Source organism: Amblyomma americanum, chromosome 1 (genome assembly GCF_052857255.1).
Source record: "Amblyomma americanum isolate KBUSLIRL-KWMA chromosome 1, ASM5285725v1, whole genome shotgun sequence".
Taxonomy (NCBI): Eukaryota; Metazoa; Arthropoda; class Arachnida; order Ixodida; family Ixodidae; genus Amblyomma; species Amblyomma americanum.
This window is the reverse complement of record NC_135497.1, coordinates 17218775-17246254: the sequence shown is the minus strand read 5'-3', so window position 1 is coordinate 17246254 and position 27480 is coordinate 17218775. Positions and strand designations below refer to the sequence as shown.

At 47.5% G+C, this 27480-nt stretch overlaps 1 protein-coding gene across 5 annotated transcripts in view; it reads left to right on the top strand.

Annotated features, from left to right (window-relative positions):
- Nucleotides 1–27480, top strand: part of LOC144110515 (protein FAM184A-like) — a 122428-nt gene that overhangs the window by 50307 nt on the left and 44641 nt on the right. For 4 of the 5 annotated variants that reach the window (XM_077643517.1, XM_077643526.1, XM_077643502.1 and 1 more), the window contains 3 exons: nucleotides 11163–11238; nucleotides 18258–18378; nucleotides 27014–27171. In XM_077643517.1, coding sequence (XP_077499643.1) covers nucleotides 11163–11238; nucleotides 18258–18378; nucleotides 27014–27171 — 355 coding nt within the window. Of the gene's footprint in view, nucleotides 1–11162; nucleotides 11239–18257; nucleotides 18383–27013; nucleotides 27172–27480 lie in introns of all 5 variants that reach the window. The other variant, XM_077643508.1, reaches the window with a different exon arrangement.

Sequence of the window (27480 nt, the reverse complement as noted above, 5' to 3'; positions counted from 1 at the left end):
GGCTTGAATGAGTTCAGGGCTTTGCTTTCAATGGCTTCCATTGTAAGGTTGGCAGCCGTCACTGAAATTGACGCTCCCATAGCAGTACCAAAAATCAGCTTGTACAGCGTACCGTTGTAAACGAAATACGTGTTAGCCAGACAGAAGCGAAGGAGTTCAGTGATCTCGCCAACTTCCAACGGCGTACGATCAGGGAAGGATGGATCGTTCTTCAGGGCCTCTTTGCAGGTGTGTACGGCAAGTTCGACCGGAACACTCGTGAACAATGAGCAAACATCGAATGACACAAGTATATCGTTTTCATCCAGGGTAACGTCCTTGACCTTCTCAATGAAATCTTGCGAATTCTTGATGTGCGTCGCTGACGATGCATCTACTCGTGTGCTGAGGGAAATCACCGACCACAAGATTATTCACTGCAGCTTCAGCTTGCCTCATCCTCGCTCCGCTAAAGTAAACAGATACTGGACTATGCACGTGCAGACCTGCCTAAAATGAATAGCATTCTTACAAACTTTGCAGCTGATTTCCGCCGTGACTTCACGAATCTCACTACAAATGAAAATTGGTGTTTATTCCGTGATAAACTAAAAGAAATTGAGGAGACATTTGTTCCAAAGCTCAGAATATCAAACAGCATAAACGATCCCTGGTTCACTGAAGTTTGCAAAATGTATTTAAACAGAAAGAAGAGGGCACACAGAAGGGCTTCGAGAACTAATGCACCGCTCGACTGGCATAAATACAACCAACTCACTACGATAACTTCAAGCTAACTGGAAGAAGCGAAACCAAAATATTATAACGATACACTTCCGAATCTCTTAAAAAGTGATCCCAAAAGGTTTTGGCGCACTGTCAATCCTAAAACAACGTTTCGCCAGCATTGACTGCAGCAGACGGGTCACCCTTACCATTAGACAAGTGCATCGAAATCTTCAATAAGTCTTTTAGTGACACATTCACAAATAAACTCCCTTTTGATAACTTACCGCCTCTTTCTGCACCAGTAATACGGTTTCTAATCGCACCTGTTAGTATCACAACAGATGGCGTTGCCCGCGCCATCGACAAATTGGAAATAAAAAAAGCCCCAGGACCCAATGAGATTAGCACCAAAATTCTTAAATTAACATGCCCCGAATCATCGGCTTTGCTCACACTAATATTTCAACAATCTTTGGATATAGGACTCCTTCCGGACGACATCATCCCTATACATAAATGATGTAGTAACACCGATCCAAACAACTACAGGCCTATCTCGCTTATTTGTACCTGTTGCAAACCACTAGAGCATATCTTGATTTCCAGAATCGTGAACCATTTGAACCTAAATAACTTACTTCTCGAGAACCAACATGGATTTCGACGCAATCAATCATGCCAGTCTAAACTTCAACTTGCGACTGACCTTCATGAAAGCCTGCATACGTCCCATTTCACAGATGCCACTTTTATTGACTTTTCAAAAGATTTTGACCGTGTTGCTTAATAATGCTTACTACTAAATACCCGTAATTTTCAGTTAGACGATAAAACAACTTCATGGATCGAGCAGTTTCGAACCGATCGTTACCATTCGGTCAAAATTGAGAGGAGGAGGAAAAACCTTTATTGAGCTCTAAGATTTGTGAGATTCGCGGAATCAGATGGTGTCCTCCATCTTCTTAGCAGTGGCCGTCTACCTCTAGTCCAGGGCTCCGCTGGATGCTGCTGCCAGCTGAGCCCGTCGGATTAGCCCAAGTTGGCCGTCCTGACGGTCGCTGGAGAACATTCGTTCCCACTCGTGTGACATCCGGAGTTCCGCATGGCTCGTTATTAAGGCCCTTGCTTTTTTTCGTTTATATAAACGACATACACTCGAATATTACATCACCGATACAGCTTTTCGCAGATAACTGCGTAATTTACAGACAAATAACTACCCTGATGATGTCCTAGCACTTCAGTTCGACTTAGCAGAACTAACGGAAGGGTGTTTATCAGGGCAGATGGACATTAATGTGAGTAAAACTGAACATATAAGATTCTCCTGCGTAGCAGAAACGTCATAAAATAGTTACAGATTAAATAATAAGGGAATTGATTTTCTGTCATGTACCAAATATCTAGGAGTATTTCTCAATCATAACCTGACCAGGGATGCTCACATAGAATACATAGCTAACAAAGCTTTTAAAAAAATTGGTCTTTTGAAACGACGTTTACCCCTCGCGAACACTGAAACAAGACACAGCGCCTACAACACGCTGATCTGGTCATCTCTTGAATACGCCTATATTACATGGCATCCTTCTAACGCGAATCTTACGAATGCCCCGGAATCGGTGCAAAATAAAACAGCCAGATTCATACTGTCATCTTACTCACGTCACCAGAGCGTATCAGCACTAAAGCAAACCCTGAATCTTCAAATTCATTCTTGTTACGCGTATAAAGTTTACTCGGTTGTCATTCTTTCACACGTTAATCCATAGCGACCAGCCATTCTCTCGAAATCATATTTTTTTTGCGCCCCATTGCTCAGCTCGCCTGGATCATGCGCATAAAGTCCGCCCGATCCTCGCTCGCACACTAAAATGTCAGAAGTCACCGCTGTTATTGGCGGTAAATGAATGGAACGCACTGCCATCCAGCATGGTCAGCCATACCGAATCATCGTGTTCTCAAGCAGCTTTACTAACACTGTTGAACAAAGAAAATGCGTCGTACAGTGCTTGACTCCTGTGTAAGTTACGAATGCCGTTACATTTTGCCGGTACACTTTGACTTTGCTTATGTTCTGTTGTTCCTGTGCTATGCTAAAGAATGTCTGAGCTTGTTTTGTGTACTAATGTGTTTTCACCCAGTTCCAGAATCTTCTCTTATGCCAAAATGTTAACTCAACTTTGCCTGCTGTACATTTTCTATAATTTGTTGTCGGTTGCTGCTTCTTTGATACATTCCCCCTTATGTAATGCCCGGTTCTGGGCCTTTAGGGTCAATAAATAAATAAATCAAAACGATGAGCCAACAAGGCTAAACACATGCTTTCGCATGTCTACTCCGTTTAGCTGCGTTAAAACCCTACCATTTTTTCGCCAAATCCGCATCCTGTAAAGTTTTCTCCATGACTGTACGGCTTCACAAAAAAAAAAAATAAGGCAGTCAACTCGACACATAGCAGACTGTCACAGTCTTGGATAAATGCATAACAAACTTGAATCCACGCGAAATTAGCAGCGGAATGTTTCCTTTTGATCCAAGAGACCATCTGCCAATTTTTCGACTTTCTGCATTTTCAAAACAAAACAGCAAGCACAACAATAGGCTATAAAGTCGGCAAGTCATAAATCTTGAAACGAAAAGAAAATTCTTCGGTCTCGTCGAGCTGACTGACTGGTGTAAGGTGTACAATGCAGGTAATTCCAACACGGCTTACAAGAAATTCTATTCTTTACTACGCTCCTCATCATTATAATTATTCATCAGCCTGACTACGCCCACTGCAGTACAAAGGCCTCTGCCATATCTTTCGAATTAGGCCTGCCCTGTGATAGTGGCGCCCTTATTATCCCCGCAAACTCCCTAATGTTCTAAATCTTATCATATAGTGCCGCCGCGAGTGCTCCATCATGAACTAATCACGCGCACAACCTGTACACAATTCTTATTGTGTAAATAGTTTGTGTATATTACCTCTCCCCCTATCCTCTCTTCCTGTCCCCTCACCTCTTTCATTTGATTTCTCCATTCTGCCTGTTATCCTTTATTTCCGCTGCCCCCGCTCAGGGGCTTCAGTATCGATGGCAGATGCCGGGCCTAGCAAAAATCCTTTCCTTCCTTTCTATTATTATTTCAATAAAACCACTTACTACTACTACTATAGCGCCTCATTTTCTGTTTTAAAGCTGTCCTCCCTTAGTAGAAGGGAGCACAGGAAACCGTGGATTAATACTAAGCTTTGTCAGCGTAAGAAATTTAAAAAAATGTTATACCATGACTGTATTCGTTCATGAGATCCTAATGTATTTACAGAATTTAAGAAGTGCCGAAATGCTTTAACGACCGAGTTAAGGAAAACGAAGCGGTATTACTATCAAAACCTTTGAAGGTGTGCATAATAACCAACGATGAATATGGGAGGCTGTAAACACGCTCATTTACAGAAAGAAAACAAGCAATAACATTACGCAGCTCTTAGTTTATAGTGATACTCTCAGAGGGGAAAGACATGGAGTGCAATGAACACACACTCTGTGAATGCAGGTGCCTACAATATACCAAAGTGAATGTGTGCGATGGCACAATATCAGTGGATGCAGGGCTAAATCACTCTATTTTATCTACTGACCCAAGTTGAATTTTAAACATAGTCGATAAACTTAAAAGCAATGTAACTCCTGGCGTCGATAAGCTTAATCGAAATCAAATAAGGTTTATATCTCCTTTGATATGCGAAGTCCTTGGGTATATAAGTAACCTCACTTCGACTGCAGGCGTACTTCTAAAACACTGAAAATCACTAAAATGACTGCAATATTCAAAGGTGACGATGCAAGCACACCTAACTACAAACCTATTTCAGCACTTCCTGCAGTATCTAAAATTTTTGGAAGCATTATTTTGATTAGTTTCATTTCCTGGGAAACATCGAGTAATAACTGGATGTCAGTATGATTTTCCGAAGTACCGGTCGACTGCACAGGATCTTGTGTACATCAGACAGAATAATTGAAAACATGGAAAGTAACAAATATACACTAGATTTGTTTTTAGACAATCAAAAAGCATTTTATTCTATGCTGTTCGATTTATCCTCACCAAGTTATCGAGATACGGTGCGCGAGGTGTTGCACTACACCTCCTCAAGGGTTATTTGAATGGTCGGTATCAGCTATTTAAAATGAATAATGCGGTATCAGTGGATGCGAGGCTAAAACATGGAGTAACTGAAGGATAAATATTAGGCATATATTATTCTTCCTCATTTATATCAAAGATATTGTCGAGATGAATAGCTCCCTTCAAGTTGTAAGGTATACAGACGATACCAATATCTTATTCTCTTCGCATAATCTACTGACACTATAATCTCCTGCAAATAACTACCTTTCGCACCTTTAAAACCACTTACGAAGAAATAGAATGCCGTTAAATGCTTCAAAAGCCACATATATCGTATTTTGACCACCAAACAAACCTCTACATAGCAAACTTAGGTAAAATTTGCAGACACTTGAATTCAAGTCAACTCCAAGAGCAAAAGTTTTTCGCAGTTTGGTTCCACGAAGACTTGCGTTGAGCTGCTATGCAAATGCCCCGAGTTCTGAGCCCCCCCCCCCTCCCCGGCCTAGCGCGACGGCCGTCAGTGAAGGAACGCTGGAAAGTAACGAAACAATAGGACGTCCAGATGAAGCAAGGTATGCCACAACACCTTACGCGTGCCGCGTCCACGAGTCAAACACTTCAGAATGCGCAGTCCAAACCGCCAGCGCCGCTTGATGTTATCAACGCAATATCCCAAATCGTAATATCATGACTTATCCCCTATTTCTCTCGGCATAAGCCACTCGCCACGCCTTTCTAGGGCTCGTCAAAGGCATGTCTTCTCTTTCGGGCATCATCTGTCTATCCACGGTCGAATGCGAGCAGTGAACATGTGGTGCATTATGTCCCAACCATTTCGCTTCTTTCGATGACAGCACCGCCATGCCAACTGACAGAGCTCTTTGATACTAAGCTTTTGGAGAATGGCGCATGCATGATTCATAGCAACGTTCCATCGTCGTTGTCATCCGTGGCTGCCGACGTGCCGAAGCGACGTGCCAACAGCTTTTTTGCTGTATGCTAATTGCTTACAGTGCAGGCTACAGTGCTTTTAAGTCATCGCAGTCCGAGATAAGGAACAAACGACAGTTGACGCGTTCTGTGTTTTTAACAGTTGTGCTCAGGTTCATTGGCGATGACGTCCGTTATACGTGCTATACAACCTTTGTCCGCAAAGTTTCGAGACTGATTTATTTTCTTCTATAGAAATGATTCCCCAAAACAAATGTTGGTGCGTATCTGTAGCGCCACCTTTTCGGGCTAACCTGAGCTAATTATGTTAATTTCATGGCAGCCGCTACATAGCACTACATGCAAAAAAATACGTTGTCACTAGTCTGCGCATTCTACTGTGAGTGAATGTGTAGAGATGGACGTCTACCTCTAACAGCGTGTAAACATAAAATTCTGTGTGAAGCTTGGCAAGACAGCCACACAGACGTATGAGCTCCTTCGTGACGCTTACGGCGAGACATTATCGCGGGCGCGAGTTTTCGAGTGGCACAAGAGGTTCGTTTCGGGGAGAACGTCGGTGGAAGACGGCACAACGCAGGGGTGCCCTTCAAATTCACGGAATGAAAACAACGTGGCTCCGATCAAGGAAATCGTACAGCACCATTACGGTCCGCATTCTGTCAGATGCTCTCGACATTAGTAAGACAACATGCCACCAAATTTTGCGTGCGAACTTGGGGAAACGAAAGCTGAATGCCAGACTTGTGCCGCACTCCCTCACACATGACCAGAAGGACACGCGGACATCAGTGAGCGCTGATTTGCTCTTCGAGGCATAGAAGGATGCTGCATTCGTCGACAGCATCATTGCTGTAGACGAAACATGGTGTTTTCAATACGATCCTTGAACAAAGAGGCAGAGCGACTAATGGCGGCCCACAAGCTCTCCGGCGTCGAGAACGGTGCGGCGGCAGAAGACCGAAACAAAGACGATGCTAATAGTTTTGAAGCGAAAAGCTTCGCTACGCGGGTCAAAGCCGAGCTTCGCGTGAGCCGAACTGGTGAGTTATGCGCATGCGCGAAAACGAGTGACGCTACCCGCCGCGCAGGCGGTCGCTCCTCACCGCTGCCACAGCGTCGCCGCCGCCGACTCCGACGCCTGACCTTTCGGCGCAGCCGCGCGCTACGGCACATGTGCGTTATGTGCATGCGCAAGGAGGCTATATAATGCGCTTGCGAGACTAGGCGTGCGCACTCGACATGGAAGGGAAGGAGAATGCGGCTGCTGTTAGACTACGCAGAAAAGCTGAGAAACTAAATTCGTCCGATCCAGAAGAACTCGCTTGGGAGTTGGCTGCACAACAGCGAATGATAAAGCCAAAGCAGAACGTGCAGCCGAAACGCCTGAACAATGGGAAATACGCCTTGCTAAACGACTTCGGAAAGAAGCCGAAAAGCGTGTCTTGGGTGAATCTTCAGCCAACAGCAGCCAAGCGAGTGAGGAAGATTAAACAAGAGTCAGAAGAGGAAAATCCCAAGACTCGCCGTTACAACGACCACGTGGTACGACTTTGTAGTACGACTGGCCTTTCGCTTGTATATCCAGGCTTAACCAGAGCTAAGCCACTGCCTAAATTTTTTTTTCGATGCCAGAGGTTTCATGCACCACGAGTTCGTCCCACAAGGGCAGACGGTGAATCAGGAGTTTTATATCCGCGTGCTCCAACACATGTGTGATGCACTGCGACGCCGTCGCCCTGACTTATGGGCGTCTGGACAATGGAGCCTTCTCCACGATAACGCAAGGCCGCACACTGCTCTCAGCGTGACAAAATTTCTCGCCAAGCACAGCATTACGGTACTTCCCCATCCGCCATACTCGCCTGGCCTCTCCCGATGCGATTTTTTCCTGTTTCCTCGTGTGAAGAGAGCCCTAAAAGGTCGCTGGAAGGGTAACGTGGAGGCCTTTCAAGACGCCACGACAAAGGAGCTGACAGCCTTGCTAAAAGAAGCGTTTTCCAACTGTTTCCAAGACCTCAAGAAGCGTTAGAAGCTGCGTGTAGACTGAAAGGGAGACTATTTCTAAAGGGTGCTGCACAAATGATTTCAATGTTAAACGCACTTATTTCAATGGACTCAGTCTCGGAACTTTACGGACAAAGGTTGTATTTTGGCTTATCAACCAACAATGCCAACAATACAAGATTGTTGGTATCTGTCAGCACGTTTTGCTGTAGCCGGCAAGCACGGCAAGCATAGCATGTACGTGCATGATAATCACACTCCACGCCTGGGATGTAAATATGCTTTTCATCGGCAGGTGAACTCAGGCCCAACGCGTGAATGGAGAAAGCCTTCGAATACAACTCGAGACTGTCATGGCGGTGGCAGCAGCAGCAGCAGCTTGGGCCATTGGTTCGAACAGCGACAAATACAGTTATGACCGACAGCAGCCACTGAATAACATAACCGACGAGGAGCTCCGGTGTTATTTTGGCCTGTCGAAACATCGACGATCTAAGCGACGACGCACGTCGGCGGAGACTGCGTTGCGGGATTCAATCGACCACAGTCGAAGAGCAAATCCTCTGCGGGCGGGTAGTTTACAGGGAAGCGTCGGTTGAGACAGGTACGTTGGGCGGCCCCAGACAACTGCTAGTCGCTGCATAAGGGACGTCTCCTACACGTTGTGCGGAAGTGATGGGTCGCTTTTCCCTAGACTGCAGCCGACCATGCTGATATTATGGAGCGTTTCCTTCTCCGTGGCAGCACCACGGATATTGTGGGATGTGTCGCCATTGGAATAAAGGCTCCTTCAATGTCTAACCCAGACATGGTCAAGGAATCAACGAGATTTTCTTGCGTGAGCAAGGAGAACTACAACAAAAGGAGCGACCATCTGCATTGAGACGCTTCAATTTTTCGCCTATGGGTACACATGGAACCGAACAACACCATTTGTCGCAGCGATCAAAGACTTGGAAATGGAAAAACGTACGCCATTCGCCGCCAATTAAGATTTTAGGTCGTTTATCTTTGCAGGCGAGTACAGGCATAAATTAAGCGCTGACGTGTTTAGGGCAGCTTAGCTTGCTAGCTTTTCTCTACAAGTCCTTTATTCGTTGATTAAGGTGTATACTCAGGCAGCGCTGTTGTATGAAATAAAAGCATGAACGAGGGCAGGCATCTGGAAGAGAGCTGGCACCTGAGGTCGGCGTTGAAGCTCAAATGTATTAAAAATGTTCAAAAGGGAGCTAGTCAATCCCGCCTTACAAAATGGGCTTTAATCAAGCTGTAATTAATATTCAGTAAGCACATTTTTTCTTCATGGAGTCTAAAAACTTCAAATGCATGGGACTTAAGCTGCTCATCTTGCCCCAGAAGAGCGAAGAACCAGCGAAAAATTGAGAGCACGAAGATCACAGACCGCAGGCGTGTTGCCACATTTGGTATTGGAATGGTGAAATTATTACGATGCTCGATCGTCGACTTTCCATCGGTATATTTGATTCGCACGGATGCAAGGTGCAAAGGAGACCATTGTTGATAAAATATCGAACTTCAGTGTAGCTATTTCTAAAACGAGAGAAGCTGCAACGTGGTGCACAAACACACGAAACTTTTCCCCACTCTTCCGCCGCCGCCACGGCAGGGGCTGCGTCAGGTTTGTTCATACACGACCCCGCAAAGCTAACAGCCACCGCTCCATTCAAATCATGCGCGCAGTCTGCCAGATCACGTGTCAAGAGGAAGCTCCGCCCTAGGAGGAATTTTCGCGTGAAGTCAAAGCCACCACAGTTGATGACGCGACAGAAGCGTTCCCTTGCGGTACAAGGGAAATATACTGAGTTACAAATTATTCTAACTCAATGTAAAATGCGAATGTAGTTCCACAAAGTGCGTGATAAAGATAGAATAAAAACAATGCTTCCACAATTTACTTGCGCACATAATGCGCTCCATGAAATGTTAAACAAATGAAAAGTCACCGACAAGGTGATCAGGTGAGACGTACCTTATCGACCGCCCTGGAAGCACATGAGGAGATGCCCAAGTGGTGAGAAACCTAGAGTGACTCTAGATGGCACAATGTAGCAATGAAGAATGAAGAAGCAATGAAGAAGAAAAACACAAAATAATATGTTCGTGAAACATTAGATAATATAATTCTATGTATCTGTTTTTCGTTGTGTGCTTTTGTACAAGATTATAAAGAGACACGCTCGTGTAACATCGATACAGTGTTAAATGTCGCGTTTTATATTTTGTCAATAAAGAAAGCACGACTTTCCCATTTTAAGATGTTATGAGATGTATATTTTGCAACAGTACCGCTGTGACTTGCACATAGTCATAGGCCTCATAAGGCATCAGCGGCCTTTAGCCTCTGTTCCTGCATCAGGTTTTGTACACTGTCTGCTGCTGATATTAAAGGAACAGAAAAATAATATTTGCGCCTGTTCAGTCTGGATTCGTTACCTTTCGTATTCATGTAACGACACTTTCAGCACCTGTCATTCCAGCCTGAGCCATCGCTGACGGTTCGCTTACAATCAGTCAATAAGTGCTATGATGATTCAGCACATCAGATCAGACTAATCATAGCCCGTCCCCTTCTTTGAAAGCCACAATAAGTATGATGTACCCCTTTTAGTTTCATGAAACGGCAAGGCAATTCGCCTTTTATGTTCTTTTTAATATCCAAAATTTCGGATTGAATATGCCTCCTCGTTCATCGTGAAGTAAAGGAAACGTCTGTTTTTTTTTTGCTTCATTTTGGGACATCGCCTCTTGCGAACTAGCGCTCGGAGGCGCGAAACGGCGCGCACCGCCCGCCGTATGATCGTTGCGTCCCTAGCGGCGGCGGAGTGCAACTCTCCCCGAGAAGCTCCCATTGTGTCCACGGCCAGTGCGCAGGCTGTACCAAAGCGCGCGCAGCCGCTGCTCCAGTTCGGCCGTGGCCTAAATAATGCGATGCAATCAAAAGAAACTGTTTTTGACGTGAGTCTCTAACGTTGAAAATGTGGCGTTATGTTAGAAATAAGCCTTCATTAACTAGTATTACCTTTTAACTTCGTCTTAAGAGGACCCTCTTAACTGCGACTGGGGACTGTATTCCGCTGCGCGGGATGACAGGGCGCGTTTCGGCTGTGTAGCCTTGGCTGCAGTGTCGAAACGCCCCCGCTCTGGGTTGTTGCAAACCGCTTCCGCTGCCCCTTCCACCGTGCAAGCGCGGGATGCACACAACAGCCCAGCGAGCAAAGTGGCGACGCCCAAAGAACCCGTATTCCAAAGGTCTTTGGGTACGCGCTTTAAGGTGCCAGTGATACAGTACCCACGACGTCGTGTGCATGCCACTAAAGGCTGTGTCTGTAACGTCGTCTTCTTCTGCCCAGGTACTGTAAGGAAGCAAAAGCTCTCTCCGATGAGCTGGAGAAGCGAGACAAGCACCTTAAAGTGATGGACGACCAGGTGAGTTTCGCCCCAAGATCGAGCCAACACTCAATAGTCGTCTAAAGGGGCGGTGGAGATCAGTGTTATAACCCTCTGCACCTGGGGCGGTGTTTGATTTGAATGTATAAAAATTATTCCGGACACTTACGCGATAGCGAAGTGCGTTGATTCCCATATCTGCAGAATGTGATTTCTTAACTTTATATATATCCCTAGACGTCCCCATACTTCGCCTGGCGCTGCGGCCCAGCCGTTAAGCGATTCACCACTGCCCTACGATGGCAGTAGCTCCCAGCGGTGGGCCTCATCCGGCCCAGGTTGATCTATCCGAGCGAACAATGATTAAATTAACGGCCACATGCCACAGTGAGTAGTTTGCTTACTATCCGCTGGGCAGGTTGCGGTGACGCCGCAAGGTCACGTGACCAAGGTGGCCCACTTACCTCCCAGAATACTCTCTGGGCTCACCTGCTAGAGTCGTCAGCATCATCAGCCTGACTACGCCCACTGCAGTGCAAAGGCCTCTCCCATGTCTCTCCAATTAACCCTGTCATTTGCCAGCTGTGGCCACCGTATTCCCGCAACCTTCTTGACCTCATCCGCCCGCCCAACTTTCTGCCGCCCCCTGCTACAATTGCCTTATCTTGGAATCCACTCCGTTACCCTTAATGACCAGCGGTTATCTTGCCTTCGCATTACAATTCCTGCCCAAACTCATTTCTCCTTCTTGATTTCGACTAGGCTGGCATTAACCCGCGTTTGTTCCCTCAACCACTCTGCCCGCTTCCGGTCTCTTAACGTTACACCTATCATTTTTCTTTCCATAGCTCTCGGCGTGGTCCTTAATTTAAGCCCAACCCTTTTCGTTAGCATTCACGTTTCTCTCCCGTAGGTGAGTACCGGCAAGATACAGCTACTGTATACTTTTCTCTTCAGGGAGATTGGTAAACTGCCGTTGATGATCTGAGAGAGCCTGCCATTTGCGCCCTATTCTTACCCTATTCTGCACCCTATTCTTACTGTTCTAATTATTTCCCTCTCATGATACGGATCAGTGGTCACTACCTGCCATAAGTAGATGTATTCCCTTAGCACTTCCAGCACCTCGCTACAAATTGTAAACTGCTGTTCCTTTGCGAGACTGCTGAACATTACTTTGGTTTTCTGCATGTTAAATTTTAGACCCACCCGTTCTGCTCTTCCTTTCTTACTCACTGATCATGATTTGCAGTTCACCTCCTCAGTGACTCAGCAAGACAATGTCATGAGGGAATCGCAGATTACTTCGGTATTATTCATTAATTCTTATCCCCAGCTGGTCGCAATCCAACAGAATATTTTTTACATCAGACTCTTCTAAACACTCTGATTCCGCAATGCCTGCATGACTGCGGAGGGTTTCACTGAGTCCAATGCTTTCTCGTAATAAATGAACGCTATATATAGGGGTTGGTTATATTCTGCGCTTTTTTCTTTCACGTCACTGATATTCTGAATATGGTGTATCGTCTAGTATCCTTTACGAAAGCCTGCCTGATCATTTGGTTGATTGATGTCTAGTGTTGTCCGCTTTCAATTAGCGAGTACCTTAGTAAATGCCTTGTAGGCAACGGACAGTAAGCTTATCGGTCTGTAATTTTTCAAGTCCTTCATGTCTCATTTTTTATGAATTAAGGTAAAGTTAGCTTTCTTCCAAGCTTCTGGTACGCTCGACGTCATAAACACTGTCTGTACAGGGTGGCCAGTTTCTCTAGCAGAATCTCCCCTCCGCCCTTCAAACTGATCTGTTGTTACCTAATCCTCACTAGCTGCTTTCGTCCTTTCCATTGCTCCTAAGGCTTTCTTTACTTCCTATTTCGTTACTGACGGGATGATCCATTGCTCGGTGCTACTGGCTCGCTTATTAACGTCCTGATTGCATTCGCTGCTGTATAGGTTTGTTTGAAAATCTTCGGCTACATAACTATGTTATCCATATTGCTAATGAAATTGCCCTCTTTGTCTCTTAATGCATGCATCTGGTTTTTACCTATGCCTAGTTTCCTCTTCATCGCTTTAATGTTACATCCGTGCTTTAGAGTATGATCGACTCTGTCCATATTAAACTTCCTTATGTTGGCTACCTTGCGCTCATTTATTAGCTTAGCTCTGCCAGTTCTATTCCGTCTGCCGCCTTAGGCGCTTTTACGCTGTGGCGTTTGTTATTCAGATCTTTCGTCGACAGGATAGCTTGCCGCTATGCTGTCGAACCATACTACCGCCTACTGGTACTGCGGACTCCGTAATGATAGCTGCCAGATTATTGTTCCTTGTATGACCATTAAGATCGTCTTCCTCAATTAAAGGCGAATATCTGTTCTGCAGCGAAATCCTGAATTCTTCTATTTTCTCTCTTACCGCTAACTCCTGGATGGGTTCCCACTTTGCTAGTTTCTTCCGTTCCCTCTTGAAATCCAGGCTGATTCGAGACCTTACCATTCTGTGGTCGCTACAGCGCATCTTTCCAAGGACCTCCACATCCTGCACGATGCCATGTTGAGCGCATAGCATGAAGTCTATTTCATATTTAGTCTCACCATTCGTGCTTTTCCAGCTCCACTTCCTGTCCTCTCGTTTTCGGAACAAGGTGTTCATGATCTATAATTTATTTCTACCTGCGAACTCTAATAGTAACTCTGCCCTGCTATTCCTAGAACCTATCACATAGTCGCCTACCGCCTAGTCTCCGGCCTGCTTCGTACCAACCTTCGCACTGAAGTCGCCCATCAGTACGGTATACTGTGATTTTACTTTGTTCATATCCGATTCAACATCTTAGAAGCTTACAATGATTTAGTCATCATGGCTCGATGTAGGCGCGTAGGCCTGCACCGCCTTCAGCTTTCATATTTTATTAAACCTAATTACAAAAGCTGCCACCCTCTTATTAACTATATAGAACACCTCTATGGTGCCAGCTATATCCTTATTAATGAGGAATCCCACACCTAGTTCTCGTCTGTCCGCTAATCCACGATGGCACAGCACGTGCCCACCTTTTAGTACTGTATACGCCTTATCTGTCCTCCTAACCTCACTAAGCCCCCCGAGATCCCATTTAATGCCCGCTAGTTTCTCAAGCAGCACTGCTAGGCTAGCCTCACTGGATAACTCTAGTGTTAAACGTTGCCAGGTTCAGATTCCAATGGCGGCCTGTCCGGAGCCAGTTATCCTTAGCGCTATCAGCTGCGTGACCATGCACCGCTGTGGTCAGTTGCTCCGCAGCCGCTGGGGGACCAGGGTGGCCATATCCTGTTCTGGTGAGGGAGTGCGTTGTCGGGTCTGGTCACCGAGATCTGGTCTGGTCACCGCCGGGATTCGAACCCCGGTCCTCTTGCACGTGAGGCGGTTGTTCTACCTCTACGCCATCGCTGCTGAATGCCAGAGTCATGCTTGTGGTTTTTCGCTCATAGCGCCGACAACGCCGACGCCGGATTTTCTGGACAACGAGGACTTTAACGCTCTCGCGTTAAAATGCTTTTGGCCCATATGGCCGGTAGAACCCGACCGCGGCGGCTGCGTTTTTATGGAGGAAAAACGCTAAGGCGCCCGTGTGCTGTGCGATGTCAGTGCACGTTAAAGATCCCCAGGTGGTCGAAATTATTCCGGAGCCCTCCACTACGGCACCTAATTCTTCCTTTCTTCTTTCACTCCCTCTCTTATCCCTTCCCTTACGGCGTGGTTCAGGTGTCCAACGATATATGAGACAGATACTGCGCCATTTCCTTTCCCCCCCAAAAAACCAATTAATATTATTATTATATGGCCGGGTGCGCGCAGTAGCACAATGTCCTTGTTAAGCTTGCTACTCTACAGCGCCGTTAACAATGGTTTCTTCACGCGGTACTCCACATCACTCCCACTTTTTATACCACGATAACTGCGTAGGATCTCCTTTAGATAAAAATGCAAGGGCAGAAACGGCAGCAGGGTGAGGCCCCTGTCGTCTTCACCCGGCGGCTCTGGCAGCGTTAGTTTCACTGGCCGGAGCAGCAGCATACTGCTGCTTCTGTCTTTTTGTTACTACAAGAAGACGGAGAGTTGAGCTAGTTGGTACATATTGACTGTAAATAAGAGCGCAGAGACCCTTGTCTCTGCGCTGCTATTCACAGCCTTTTTTATTGACACATCATGTGACGTCTTGTTAACTGATAGATCACACTGCTTCTAGCACATGGCGCGATATAAGTTGGAGGTGTGAAAAATGTTAGAGTTGTAGTGTTTTGTTGATTAATTGGCGCTGTTCTTCAGACCAGCCATTGGGCAGGAGTAGGCAGTGCATTAAAAACATGAACGAAGAAAATAGGAGAAGAAAGGCACTGCAGGAAGTAAACTTTTCTGTGAAGTGTGAAGAGGCGCAGGGCTGTAAGTATCTCGACGAGGTGGCGGTTTGGGATGCTCCATTAATCACTGAAGAACGTCAGGCTACCAGTTACATGATCGCGCTTCGCGGGCTAGTTTTCACCGCAGGACGACGAGCAAGGCGAGGCCATGAAGGGGCGAGCAAAATACGGCCAGCATGGATTGGTATTGGATCGGGAGCGGATGCTGAAGGGTGGCACTGTCACCGCAGGTGGGCCTGTGAAGGGGTACGTGAGTACTGTCGGTGCGTCGACAGTTATCGGTCTGGAGTCGACGTCACAGGACGGACTGTCTGCGACTACGACAATGGAGTTATCTGGAGCAGCGTTGCCAGGAAAAACTTTGTTCGGCAAGGTCAATCGAATATGACAAATTGTATGGTCGCACGGTGCCAGAGTCGTTCCAGCATACACGGTTTCAGGGCTTTTCGGGCCAGCGCATGAAAACACTCATTACTAGGGATGGCTGCATGGCCAGGCGCTCACACCGGACGTGGCATTAGCAGGTTAGCAACGGTCCGAGTAGGGGACACAGTGGGGTGGTATGTAGAGCTGGAAAGGAAGGGCCGACAAGCTGCATTCCGTAACCCTCGCTATAGGGCTTGTACAAAGACTCATCCGCCGCGTTCGTCGTTTTTGGCCGTAGAAATAACGCGATCGCGAGAAAGGAATGAACCAATTGGGAAATGCGGTTGGATGCTGGCACTGGATGTCTAAATTGTGCATAAATTTCCTGCTTATCAGAAGTCCTTTTCTTTGTAAAAACCATAGTATTTCGTCAACATCGGCTGTTTTAGCTTTCTCTTTTAGCGCGCATTTAAGTGCGATATGTTCGGCGCAGCGGTGACAGAGTTCAAAGATTCAAAAGAAAACATTTGACAGAAGTCTGTCTCGTTGGGAAATTTAATTTAGGAGAAAGACGACTGACGCCAACCAAGCTAGTTTTTGGGAAAGAAACACGACGTTTCGGGACCGGCTCGGTCCCTTCTTCATGGTTTGACTACGGGTGAGGCGCAGCTTGGCTTTTTAAGCCCTCGTGCGGAAGACTTCCGGGTCAGTGGCCGCAAACCATGGATGCAAGAAGAGGGAAGTGTCCTCACGGAGCGATTAACATTCTTCCGTGTCTGTTGGATATGCCACGACTCGAGTAGAAGCCTCGTGCGCGGAGCTTCGGTTTCCAGTCCAATAGTGCCGTCAAAGTCAATTCGGTGGTCGCAGAGTTCAAAGATGACGCCAACTTGAGGCCAATCGCTGGTTCAGCAGGCTGTAAGCCAACTGTGCGTCTTGCTATAGGGCCGGTAACCAGAGCCAGCACTCAGTTTCGGAAACATTTCTTTTCAGCATCACGGGCCGGACGAATACCGCTGTAAGCGCAGCATAGTGTCCCTACCCCGCGTTGTCGCTTGCGCAATAAAGCGAAGAGTAGTTATTGACTGGATGGGCGATGCCGCTGACAGCGTGTGGAAGTGGACCGATACAGCGGTGTCGATTACGGGAACCGACGCGCAGCTAGCACGTGCAGTCGGGGATTTCGGCTCTGCCGTGGAGTGCTGACGTAACGCAGGAGGAGTGGGGTTTGCTTAAGCGTGTATGAGATGCAAATGCTTGTCAGGGCTCTGAAGCTTATTAATGCGAAAGCATTAGATGGCTATGTTGACGCCGGAAGTGTCCGCAAAATATGTCGCCGGAAGTTGGCCCCCTGTGGCGTTACTAGGTTTGTGACGTCATGAGTCAGGTAGCTATGAGACAGACTAAAAATAAGAAAAGAAAATTGGAGTCTAGGCGGGAATCGAACCTGGGCCGCCGGCGTGCGAGATGACGTGACAGTATGCCGAAAAATTTATAGGGTGATGACGTGACACCACTGATGACGTCGTACTCTATCTGAGTCGCAGTTGCTGCCACGTACGGACAGGAGAGAGGACGAATGATGGAAATAGACGCGCGGAGGGGGGGGGGGGGGGGGGATCATGTCCATTGCAGCGACACGGGAGTTTGAGCAACAGATATCGCAGGTGCAGACGAAATGCCAGCGATGTCATCACTGGCTGACCTCAATGTGGTGGCAGTATTCCCGAATACGTTCGCCAAAATTTTGAGCAACCGCCCGTCGTACAGCTTTCTGGGTGGTGTCATAGGATTTGTCTTCCCATATAGCTTACATGCTTGAGTCAAGTTGGAAGCTAACTAGCGACAGGGGTTCGGACGAATGACATATGCACCTTCAATTGCATGCTTTCGGAGACTACATTTTCCCGTAAGGTGTGGTTGAAGTGTATATCGAGATGCCGAGGTGTGAAGTTGGAGGCTAGCTTGCGACAGAGGTTCGGACCGATGACATATGCACCTTCAGTTGCATACTTTAAGGCGCGGTCGAGGTGTTCACCGCGATGTTCAGATTTGAGAGCTACTGCTCCCTTTCCTTCCCTCAAAACTCATGCTTTCGCTTTCCTCCACATAAGCAGATTGAAGTGCACTCAGAATTTTTTTTTTAATGTGTACATCCTAGTACACCCTGTCTGCACCAAATACTGGCAGCAGGCCTTTGAATACGACTTATTTAAAACGGCAATGCTTCTCTCTCTCTCCCCGCTCCACCACTCTAACCGTACGCCCGACTTGTTGGGTGACGCGCAGGTGTCGGGCAGCCAGGAGGAGCTCCAGCGGCTCACGGGTCGACTCAAGCAGAGCGAAGCGGCTCTGCACCAGCTCAGGACATCCTGTGCCCTCCACAAGCAGGACGGCATCGCCAAGGCAGGCATGTCCGCCGTCGTCTTCTCTCCTGCTCGGACAGGAAACGGTTTCAGAGACGCTCGTAATATGCCTCTGCTCGCCTGAGAAGATCAAGGGGTCCATCGTGACTAGTGCGCGAGAGAGCGAAGAGAGTAACAGGGTGCACTGAATCTACACTGAAAGCGGCCTTAGTAATCGCGCATTTTAAGCGTAAGGAGAACTTTCACGCTTGGCTCATTTGCGCACAGCGAGCCTTGTCTCCATGATGACGTAATTGTGACTCGGCGCATCAGTCGCCATGGCTGGACCATTCGCGCTTCTTCGATTACTCACGCTCGCCGCCGCAGAGAGGATGAGTGTAACCGTCTGTGCACGCACTTTCTTCATGTAGGAAAGGGGGACAGACACAGAGTTAACTTCACTAAGGGGCGAAGCCACTAAACGCAGGAGGTCAACCCCCGCCGGATGGCCACCAGCTTATGCGCTTCGGCGACCCAGTCAGTCCGTTGGCTCAGAGCTGCGACGCAGAGTGATCTCCCTCGCTAGCGATTAAGGAGGAGGGGCCGATAGTGCAGGCCCACATGATGTGAAATAGGGAAGCGTGCCCACCGCAGCATCTGTAGCTTGGAGAGTAGACGATTGGCTGGATACGGCAGAGAACTGCGGGATTTGGGAGCGCGCATTTGGAGCTGGCGTCAGGAGATTTCTGGCGTGCAGGATAGGAACCTCTCAGCCAATGGGCAAAGGCCTCGGTCAGTTCTATAATTTGGGGTGATCTCGTGATAGGGGGCTCAACCGCAGCCCCTCTGACCCCGCTCTTGATAGGGAGGCGGTCAACCGGTCCGTCGCTGACCTCGCTCCGTGATAGGGCTGGACCCCACCCGGATAGTAATGCCTCAGGCGTGTGACGGCGTAACCTAGTTCCCTGGGAGGGAAGAGTGTAAGGGGTTCAGATCAGCTGATAGTGTGGGTGGGAGGGAGATTTTAGAAAGCAGAGGGTGATAGGAGATATCCAGCCTTTAGAGAAATTATTGATTGCGGTTTTGGAGTTGCAGGCAATAATTGTGGGGGTTGGGTTGGAGGAGGTGACAACTAACGCGATAGGGGAACGCTGCATGCGAAAGCGGTTATTCTTCCGTGATAACTCTGTTCCAGTTAGCGTGTGCGTGAGCTATCCTGACAGTGAGCAGCTCATAAAATCAAACGGGTCTGCGAGTGACACCTCGCGCTCCGTGATCCACGCATGGCGAGCGAAGCGAAATGCCAACATGTCGGCTGGGCACGAATTGAATTGAAATATATGTTATTTGTACGGAGACCACATGAGCGGAAATCGAGCAGACCGTCTTTTTAGGCAACAGGCACCAAGCTACGAGCAAACAAATTGGAGCTTTGGGTCAAACACATAAGGTAGTACATCGGCACTTTTTTTACACTGCAACTCTACTGAACAGAACCCTGAACTGAATAACGGTTGACGACGTTTACTCAGCGCTTTCCGCGCAGAATTTCCTTCAAAATATGCATCATGTAATCACAACATGTGCGGCCTGTCAGCAAAACGGAGCTATTTTGTTATTTTTTTTACTCTAAACATTTTATATAAGCTCTGCACTTCGCCACAGCTGAAAGCCTCCAAGCATGTCGCTGTTTTCTATCATTTTTTCTTGCTGCTTTGGGTGTTTTTTATTTTATATACGTTTGTCTAGCGAATCTGTAGGCTGATATCTATACGAGGCTAAGCAACAAACTTGCGTGCGATTGGAGGACATCTAGCAGCGTGAAATCGCACTGAAGTGGCTGGTACTGGTCTGCAACCGCCGGCCTCAGCTGAATTCAAACTCTGTTGACAACTAGAGAGGAAAAGAGAGAAGAAACTGCGACACTCCGACCAAGGGCTCATAGAAGAACCGACGTTTGGGTACCAACTCGGCGCATTCTTCAGGACTCACTGAGTAGAAGCAAGAGACGCGCTTTTTTTAATCATGGCCACTGGAGTTACCTGCCTGTCAGTCGCAATAAGTAACAATGGTACCAGCCTGTGAGTCACATGAGTTGGGACGCCGACAATGGGTAGGCGCTGGTTGGCAGTGGCTGGACTTAGCGACGCATCCAAGTCCATATATGTACATTCATTGATGGAAGGGAGCCTTGAGAGCACATTACACCTCAGGGTGTGTTTTCAATGTGCCAGGGTTCTAAAAGCTGTCGCTTGAATGAATTGGACTTGGTGTCAACAACCCTGGCATGCTCAAAGTCGATGCGATGTTTAAATTCCTCAGACTACTCCGCGACTGCACTGCGATGTTGTTCAATATTCCGGGCATCATTCTTGTGCTGGCAAAGTCTCTGCAGTGGAAACTGCTTCGTTTCGCAGATGTAGTTGGCGGACCAGTCAGCAAAGGGCCTTTGTAAAGGATGCCTAGTGCGCGGTCCTCGGGCCGAGGCATGCAGCGCCCGAGGATTGACAACGGTCTGCGTATTCCCTGCTTAGGAAACAACGGGCCAGCGTTTCACTTGTGCCTTTTGGATGGCCATGCGCGCTGTTCCTGGATATTTATTCGCATGTCGTACCGCTGTGCTGTGAAGCCGTCGGACCAAGTTCTTCGTGTAGCGGCGGAGATCTGTTACGACGTTTTCCTCCTCCAGCTCGCGCTCGATGCCTGAGGAGCAGATTGGCTTGGCTCCTGACAGATGAGTCAAGACCACGGTTGCATTGTGCGCTGTAGGGTGATTTGACTCGGAATTCAAGTAGCGCGGACGGAGAATGCCAAGTGAACGGTAGCTGGCATTCCGCGTACAAGTGCACAACTGGCATTCAAGCTTATTGCCGTTGGCAGTTGAAGCTGCTCGTGTAACAAAGTGACAATGAAATTTGTCGCACGTTTGGTTAGCGAATTCTTTGAGAAATGAACACTGCCAAATATTGTAATATTCTATTAATCTAATATAACGAAGCAAAACTTTGACCGCACTTGCCAAGCTGATTCACGAGCGTTTATGCTCCACAGCGCAACAAACTCGCCTCCAAGTGAAGAAGCGCGAACCACGTCTGTCACGCAGTCTGAAAATGGTGCCACACCTGACGAAGCAGAAAGCGCACGCCGCCGAAGGCCAGCTTCTCTGCGCGATGCATGGAGCATTGAAAGCCCCCCTGGCGAGCAGTGATGGTAGCAGCACGGCTTCACCCGACCCGGCGATAAGGCGAGCATCAGATCATCGTGCCGACGCACCCTCGCCAGCAGGGGGGGGGGGGGGGGGGGGGGGGGGGGGTACAGAGAATAGCGCCAATTCCTCCTTCAGTTACATTAATCGCGTTTTGTATACGAGTTGTCTCCATGACAACGGACGACCGAAAGACGCCGGCGCGGGGGGTGTTCGCATGGTATCTGCTTCACGGGCGGACTGGTCCAAAATCGGGGCCGCTAGGGGAGGTAGGTGGATGTATCGTCGTCTGCCTGCCGCGCGCGGCCGCACACCGCGCTTTAAACTTGGGTTTTCGTACACCCTTTCTCTGCTGTTGTGGCTTGTTAAAATTGGTTGCGCTGCTGGTCAGCAATGGTAACCGCAGCGCTGGACCAATGTGCGAAGAACAGAGAAAATGTTTTCGACGGCTGTATTGACACATATATCCTTCTCGTTACTTTCATTCAAAAAGAGATATTGCTCAAAATACACTACTAGTCTACGTTACAGCATTCCATACAATACAGATAATGAGTGCTGACGCACCAGAGGCGTTATCTCCAACGGTGCAACTAAAATTTTCAGTTCATCATTTCGTGCACCATTCACGCAATACATGTGCGATCATTACTGCATAATGCTCATGCAATTCAGAAGGATCATTCTGTGCACAGTGAGTGCACGCAATTTAATGCCTGCACTATGCACCCTAAAATCATAGGCAATTGCAAATTTTTTTTTAGTATTTATGTAAACGCGTGAAAGCAAACAACTATCACGCAATGGCCTTCACTGTCGATGCTGATATATGCGACACCAATAAAACTCAGTTGACACACAGTTGAATAGTGGGTTCCCTCAATGTGCTGACACTTGCGGACCAAACCCCATGACTGCTTCGTCAACAGCAGTGACTAAATCATTGTTCATGATCCACTGCGCCGAAATCAGCGGCGACTGCAGAGGAAGCGAGCGCAGGTATCCGTGCGGGTCTCGCCGTGCTCTTCGCAGTTTCGAAAGTCACGAGCACAAAATGAAATATCTCCATAGTTGTCGCAGCACCGACATGACTAACGCATGAAGCAACACGACGCCAAAGTGTCTGTGACCGGCGCCGCAAAGCAAGCAACAGCGCCCGAGATAACGCGCTACTGACGGAGTTCGCGAAAACACACGCAAAGGATGCCTGGCGGTTGCAACGGCCGCGCGGGTCAGAAATTCAAAAGGGAAAGAGAGTGAAAGAAAGAGAGCGAGAGACCGTTTTTTTTCCGAACCTTCTTGCGGTTAGATCTTGTTCTTTACTACCGACGCTAGCGCCAATTTCTCTTCCAGCTAAGTTCAATACGAACGGTGTACCCCATCAGAATTCTTTTTTTTTATTATGTATGCGTTGCACTTTGAAGGAGCCGTAATGTATTCCACTGAATGTGCCGTCGACACTTCCCACGACGTACGTGAAGCTGACGCGAAGCAGGAAATGTTCCTTAATACGAGAACAATCGGTCGCAGCCTTGGGAAAAGCGAGGCACCACTTCTGTGTCGGAGACGTGCTTTGCACAGCGACTCGCCGTGTTCTGGTGATGTCCAATGTTCAGGTCTGATCCGACGCTTCCCTGTAGACTCCCGGTGTGCAGAAGCGGAGGCCATGGAGGACTTGCCTTCGACTTTGAGCGACTGAGGACCATCACGCATGCAATCTCCGCAGACGCCTATCTCGCTGCACAGCCAGCGCACGAATGTTTTCGACAGGTGAAAATGACGCCGGAACTCTTCGTAGGCTATGTCATTAAATGGCTGCAGTCAGTCATATCCACACATGCCGCCGCTCGAAGATATGGCCCAAGCAGCAGCTGCTGCTTCAGCCATGCCAGTATCGAGTTAAGTTCGGGGGCATTCATCATTCGCGAGTTTCTCCCGAGTTCGCCTGCCAATCAAGAACATATTTTACACAACATGCGTAGTGTAAAGTTATGAGCGTAACGCTATGGTTGGGCCACGCCCAACGTGCTTGTCGACCACAGCAAAGCCATGCTGACAGACGCCAACAATCTTGACTGTCGAAATATATCAGCTGATGAACCTCAGCATCACCGTCGAAAACACACAGCGTGTCGACTGTCACTGGTTTCTTATCTCGGACTGCAATGGTATAGAAACATTGTAGCTTGCATCCTAACCAAGTAGCGCACAGCAATAAGCTTCGGCACGTCACTGCAGCACGTTGCAACGTGTTAGCCACGGATGACAACGATGAAGAAGTGGTCCTATCAACAATTCCTAAATATTTATAAGTATTTACACCTAAGAGAGGTTCTTTGGTTATGAGGCATGTAAATCTTCAAGGATTTTTTTTTTGCATGTTACAATCCTTTCTGAGGTCTTTTTGGAATGCAGTTATTTTCCACGTCGAGCACAAGTTTTCTATTGCAAATATGGAATGGCTTAAAAGTGGCTGGTCGTTTTCACTAGAAATTTCTGGGTAGCTTATGAAATCATGTGCGATTAATCGTATTTCAACCAGCGTGTTTTGGAAAATGTTTACATTAAATACTGGAGAAGAAAACGAGACCCACGACTGAGCCCTGTGCCGCGCTGAATCACAGATGACACCATCGATAGCTACACTTTGACGTCTGAATGAAAGATCTGCTTTAATCCACGAGAGTAGGCACTCGTGTTTTAAAATGGGTCCTAACTTCAGCAATAATTTAATAATTTGTGATGAAATGCACCAGAACGCCTGCTGGAAATCAATAAAAATAATATCAATTTGGTTATATGTATCTAATGGTGCCGCTAAGTTATGATCTATTGGAATGAGTTGTGTTGTAGTGGACAGACCGCGGCGGAACCCGTGCTGGCGATTATCACTAACGTGGTTCTCGAGGAAGTTTGTTATGTGTTTACGGACAACGTGTTCGAGCAATTTTACTCAAGTGCGCAAAGGAGAAACCGGACTCTAGCAAGAAGGTGGTATGTGGTTTTCTTGTTTAGCAATTGGAGTGATTTCAGTGAACTTCCAGTCGTTTGTGAGCTCTGAGCTTGTCAATGAGATCTTAAATATTAAAGTTAATTACTTCACGCGCCATTCAACATGCCGTGCTAGAAAAGTGTTGGGAATTTCGTCAAAGCTTTCCTACCTTTTGGTGTCTAAGTTGAGCAGAAGAGCTAACGCGGCTTCCTCAGCTATGCACATGTCACTGATTGAGACAATGCACCGAAGGAGGAAAAATGTGGTGTGCAACCACCATCATGTTTGAACATGAAAATGAGGTATGGGTTACGTACCTATGCTTTGTGAGACTTGTAGTGCACAGCCGCAGTATCTATGGGATTGCAATGGATCGATTTCTGATGTGGCACACGATATTGCCAGAGGTTACTCGGAGAAGACTGGACGAATAAATGTGACAAGCTAAAAGGTTTAAATAATATGTGGAATAACGCAGGACCCGTTTAAGGAAGAACAACTTGGTGATTGCTTTGCTGGTTGTGTTTTGAATATTGTGAAACAAATTAGCGCTCTAATTGAGTAAGAAATTAGTGAATATGCGCTCTACAATTTGTAAGAAATTATTAGAACACCCAATATCAGTGCTATGTACTTTTTGCAAGTTATAGAACGCTTTATCTGTTGTCGACTGGCTATTTAGAGAGACAAAAATTAATTTCACCATACGAGTTTGGATTTCAAATGAAGAAATCAACGGAATTAGCGCTTTTGTATGTGAAAGAATGGCTCATAGAAAACATGAACAAAAATTATTAGAATTGGAATATTTCTTGTTATAAGGAAAGCGTTTGATTCCGTCAAACAGCATATCGTAATAAACAAACTTCCCAGGTGCGGCATACGAGGAAGCGCACTTGAGCTTATAGAAACCTAAAAGATAGGAAACAGTGTGTGATATACGATGCAAACTCTTCAACCCTAGTGCCTATATTAACGGGTGTAACTCAAGGTTCGATTTTAGGACCACTTCTTTTTTCTTCTTGGCATACACACGCAAAAAAGACAGCGGAACAAAGACAGTGCAACAAACAGAAAAGCGAAGCTTGTACCCAGCTGTGCTCAACTGCATCTACTCGGGCATGGCCGCTACTCTCTTGCAACTGCTGCTGGTTACAAAGGCAGTGTTCCTGCATATAAGTCCCGCCATTGTTTCCCTGAGCGAACGTGCAAAAAGAGCAGACTGCGGGGGTGTGCACAGAGGAGCGCGCCGCGAACAATCCGTGGTGCGTTCGTGATTTTCAGTGGATCCCGAATGGCCTCATGAATGCGCCTTGCCGAAACCTCGAAACTACAGCGGCGGCCCGCTGGGCTGCGTCGAAGGCGGCCCTGTGCCTGGGGCGATAAACGCAGAAATGGCGCCGCCGTGGCGCCATTGCTCCCCACATCCGCTTTGGGCCCGCGCTTCGAATTTTTACGGCTACGTTCTGCGAAACAACCGCCATTGTGTGCAGTTTAAACAGCTTCCAATAGCCAAAGCCTTACCCTAGCGCAGCGTGTTTCGCTGCAGTCGCTATCGGATGCGACAAGGCCATGCTGTATATATAGAGCTCTTCCCACGTAAAGCTATCTTTGCGAGCGGACGCCGTTATAGTGGCAAGGTGTTTTTTTCTTTTCTGCTACATTTTCGCACAGCCCCGTGTTCTGTGCTAGACTGAGCAAAAAAAGAAAATGAATTTGAGGGAAAACTCGTTTTATCTGCACACTATAAAGATGTTTAACACTCTCAAGAGCCACTCGCTCGAAGTCGGCGACACTTGCGGCGAGCCCTCCACGCGACATGCCCGGGCAGGCGCGCTTTAGTGTGCAGCAGCGAGCCGCTCTTCCCTCGCCGACGACGCTGACCTGACGGCTGTCAGTGGTCTTCACCGCAGTAGGCCTTCCGAGAAAGCTAACCCACGGAAGCTGAACTCCGAGCACAACGCTTTCGATAGGGGGACATACACGGGGCTTTCTTCCAATGGACAAAAGCGGAGTCACTCCTTGAGCCAGCAGGCCCCGTATCTCTCCTGACAATTACATGAAATACTTAGGCCCTGCGAGATGACAAGGCCAGGGGTCTAGGTGCGCGCTTCACGGAAATATTTGTGGCCCATATTGCGGTGAGCAAGCTCCGAAATCCGCCACCTTGAAGCCAGTGATCCACAGAAGTCCGCAAGAATAACGCAGGAGGGCAGAAATAATTGCCCGTTTTTTAATCTTCACGTGAAAGTTTAATTTTGTGTATTTGTGTTTCATGCCATCATGATGGCAAGCAACGTACAGAAGCGCAAATTTTGGCAAGGCGTATTGGAAGTTAATTTTTAATATAAAATCATACTTCGCAGTTCCAGTAATGATGTCAAATGCTCGATCATAGCGAGGCGGTGTCTCAATGAGCGCGTCCGTCGCCCTTCATCTGGCTGTGTCTTGCGTGATAGGTATGAACGACGGAAGAGTGTTTTCAGCTGCTTGCTCCGTGCAGACAGGATCGCCTCCCTGGAGGCCACGGCTGGTGAGCAGCAGTCGCGGCTCGAGCAGCTCCTGGCCGATGCGGAACAGTTGGCACCGCTGCGCGACGAGTGCTCCAGGCTGCGGGAGCAGCTGGCCGTCGCCAAGGGGGCCGTCGCCAAACACCAGGCGGTTGGTTCCACGGACCCCGGTCGGGTCTGTTTTGTCTTTCCGAGGAAGCGGCGAGTCACCCGAGAACGGTGATGCTCAATATGCAACTTTGATTCTATTCGGAATTTCGCTGAAATCTGCGTAAATATCTTCTATAGTTCACGTTTCACATGAATCGCAGCATATCAAATACTGGCGAAGTGGGTCCTAGTTCAGAAGAACTTCTTGTTGGGCTAGTTGGTGCATTGCTTTGAAGAACCACGTTGCGCATTCAAAAGAGACAAACACAGGAAAAGGCCAAGAAACGCTCTTTCCGTCTTCTTGGCTTTT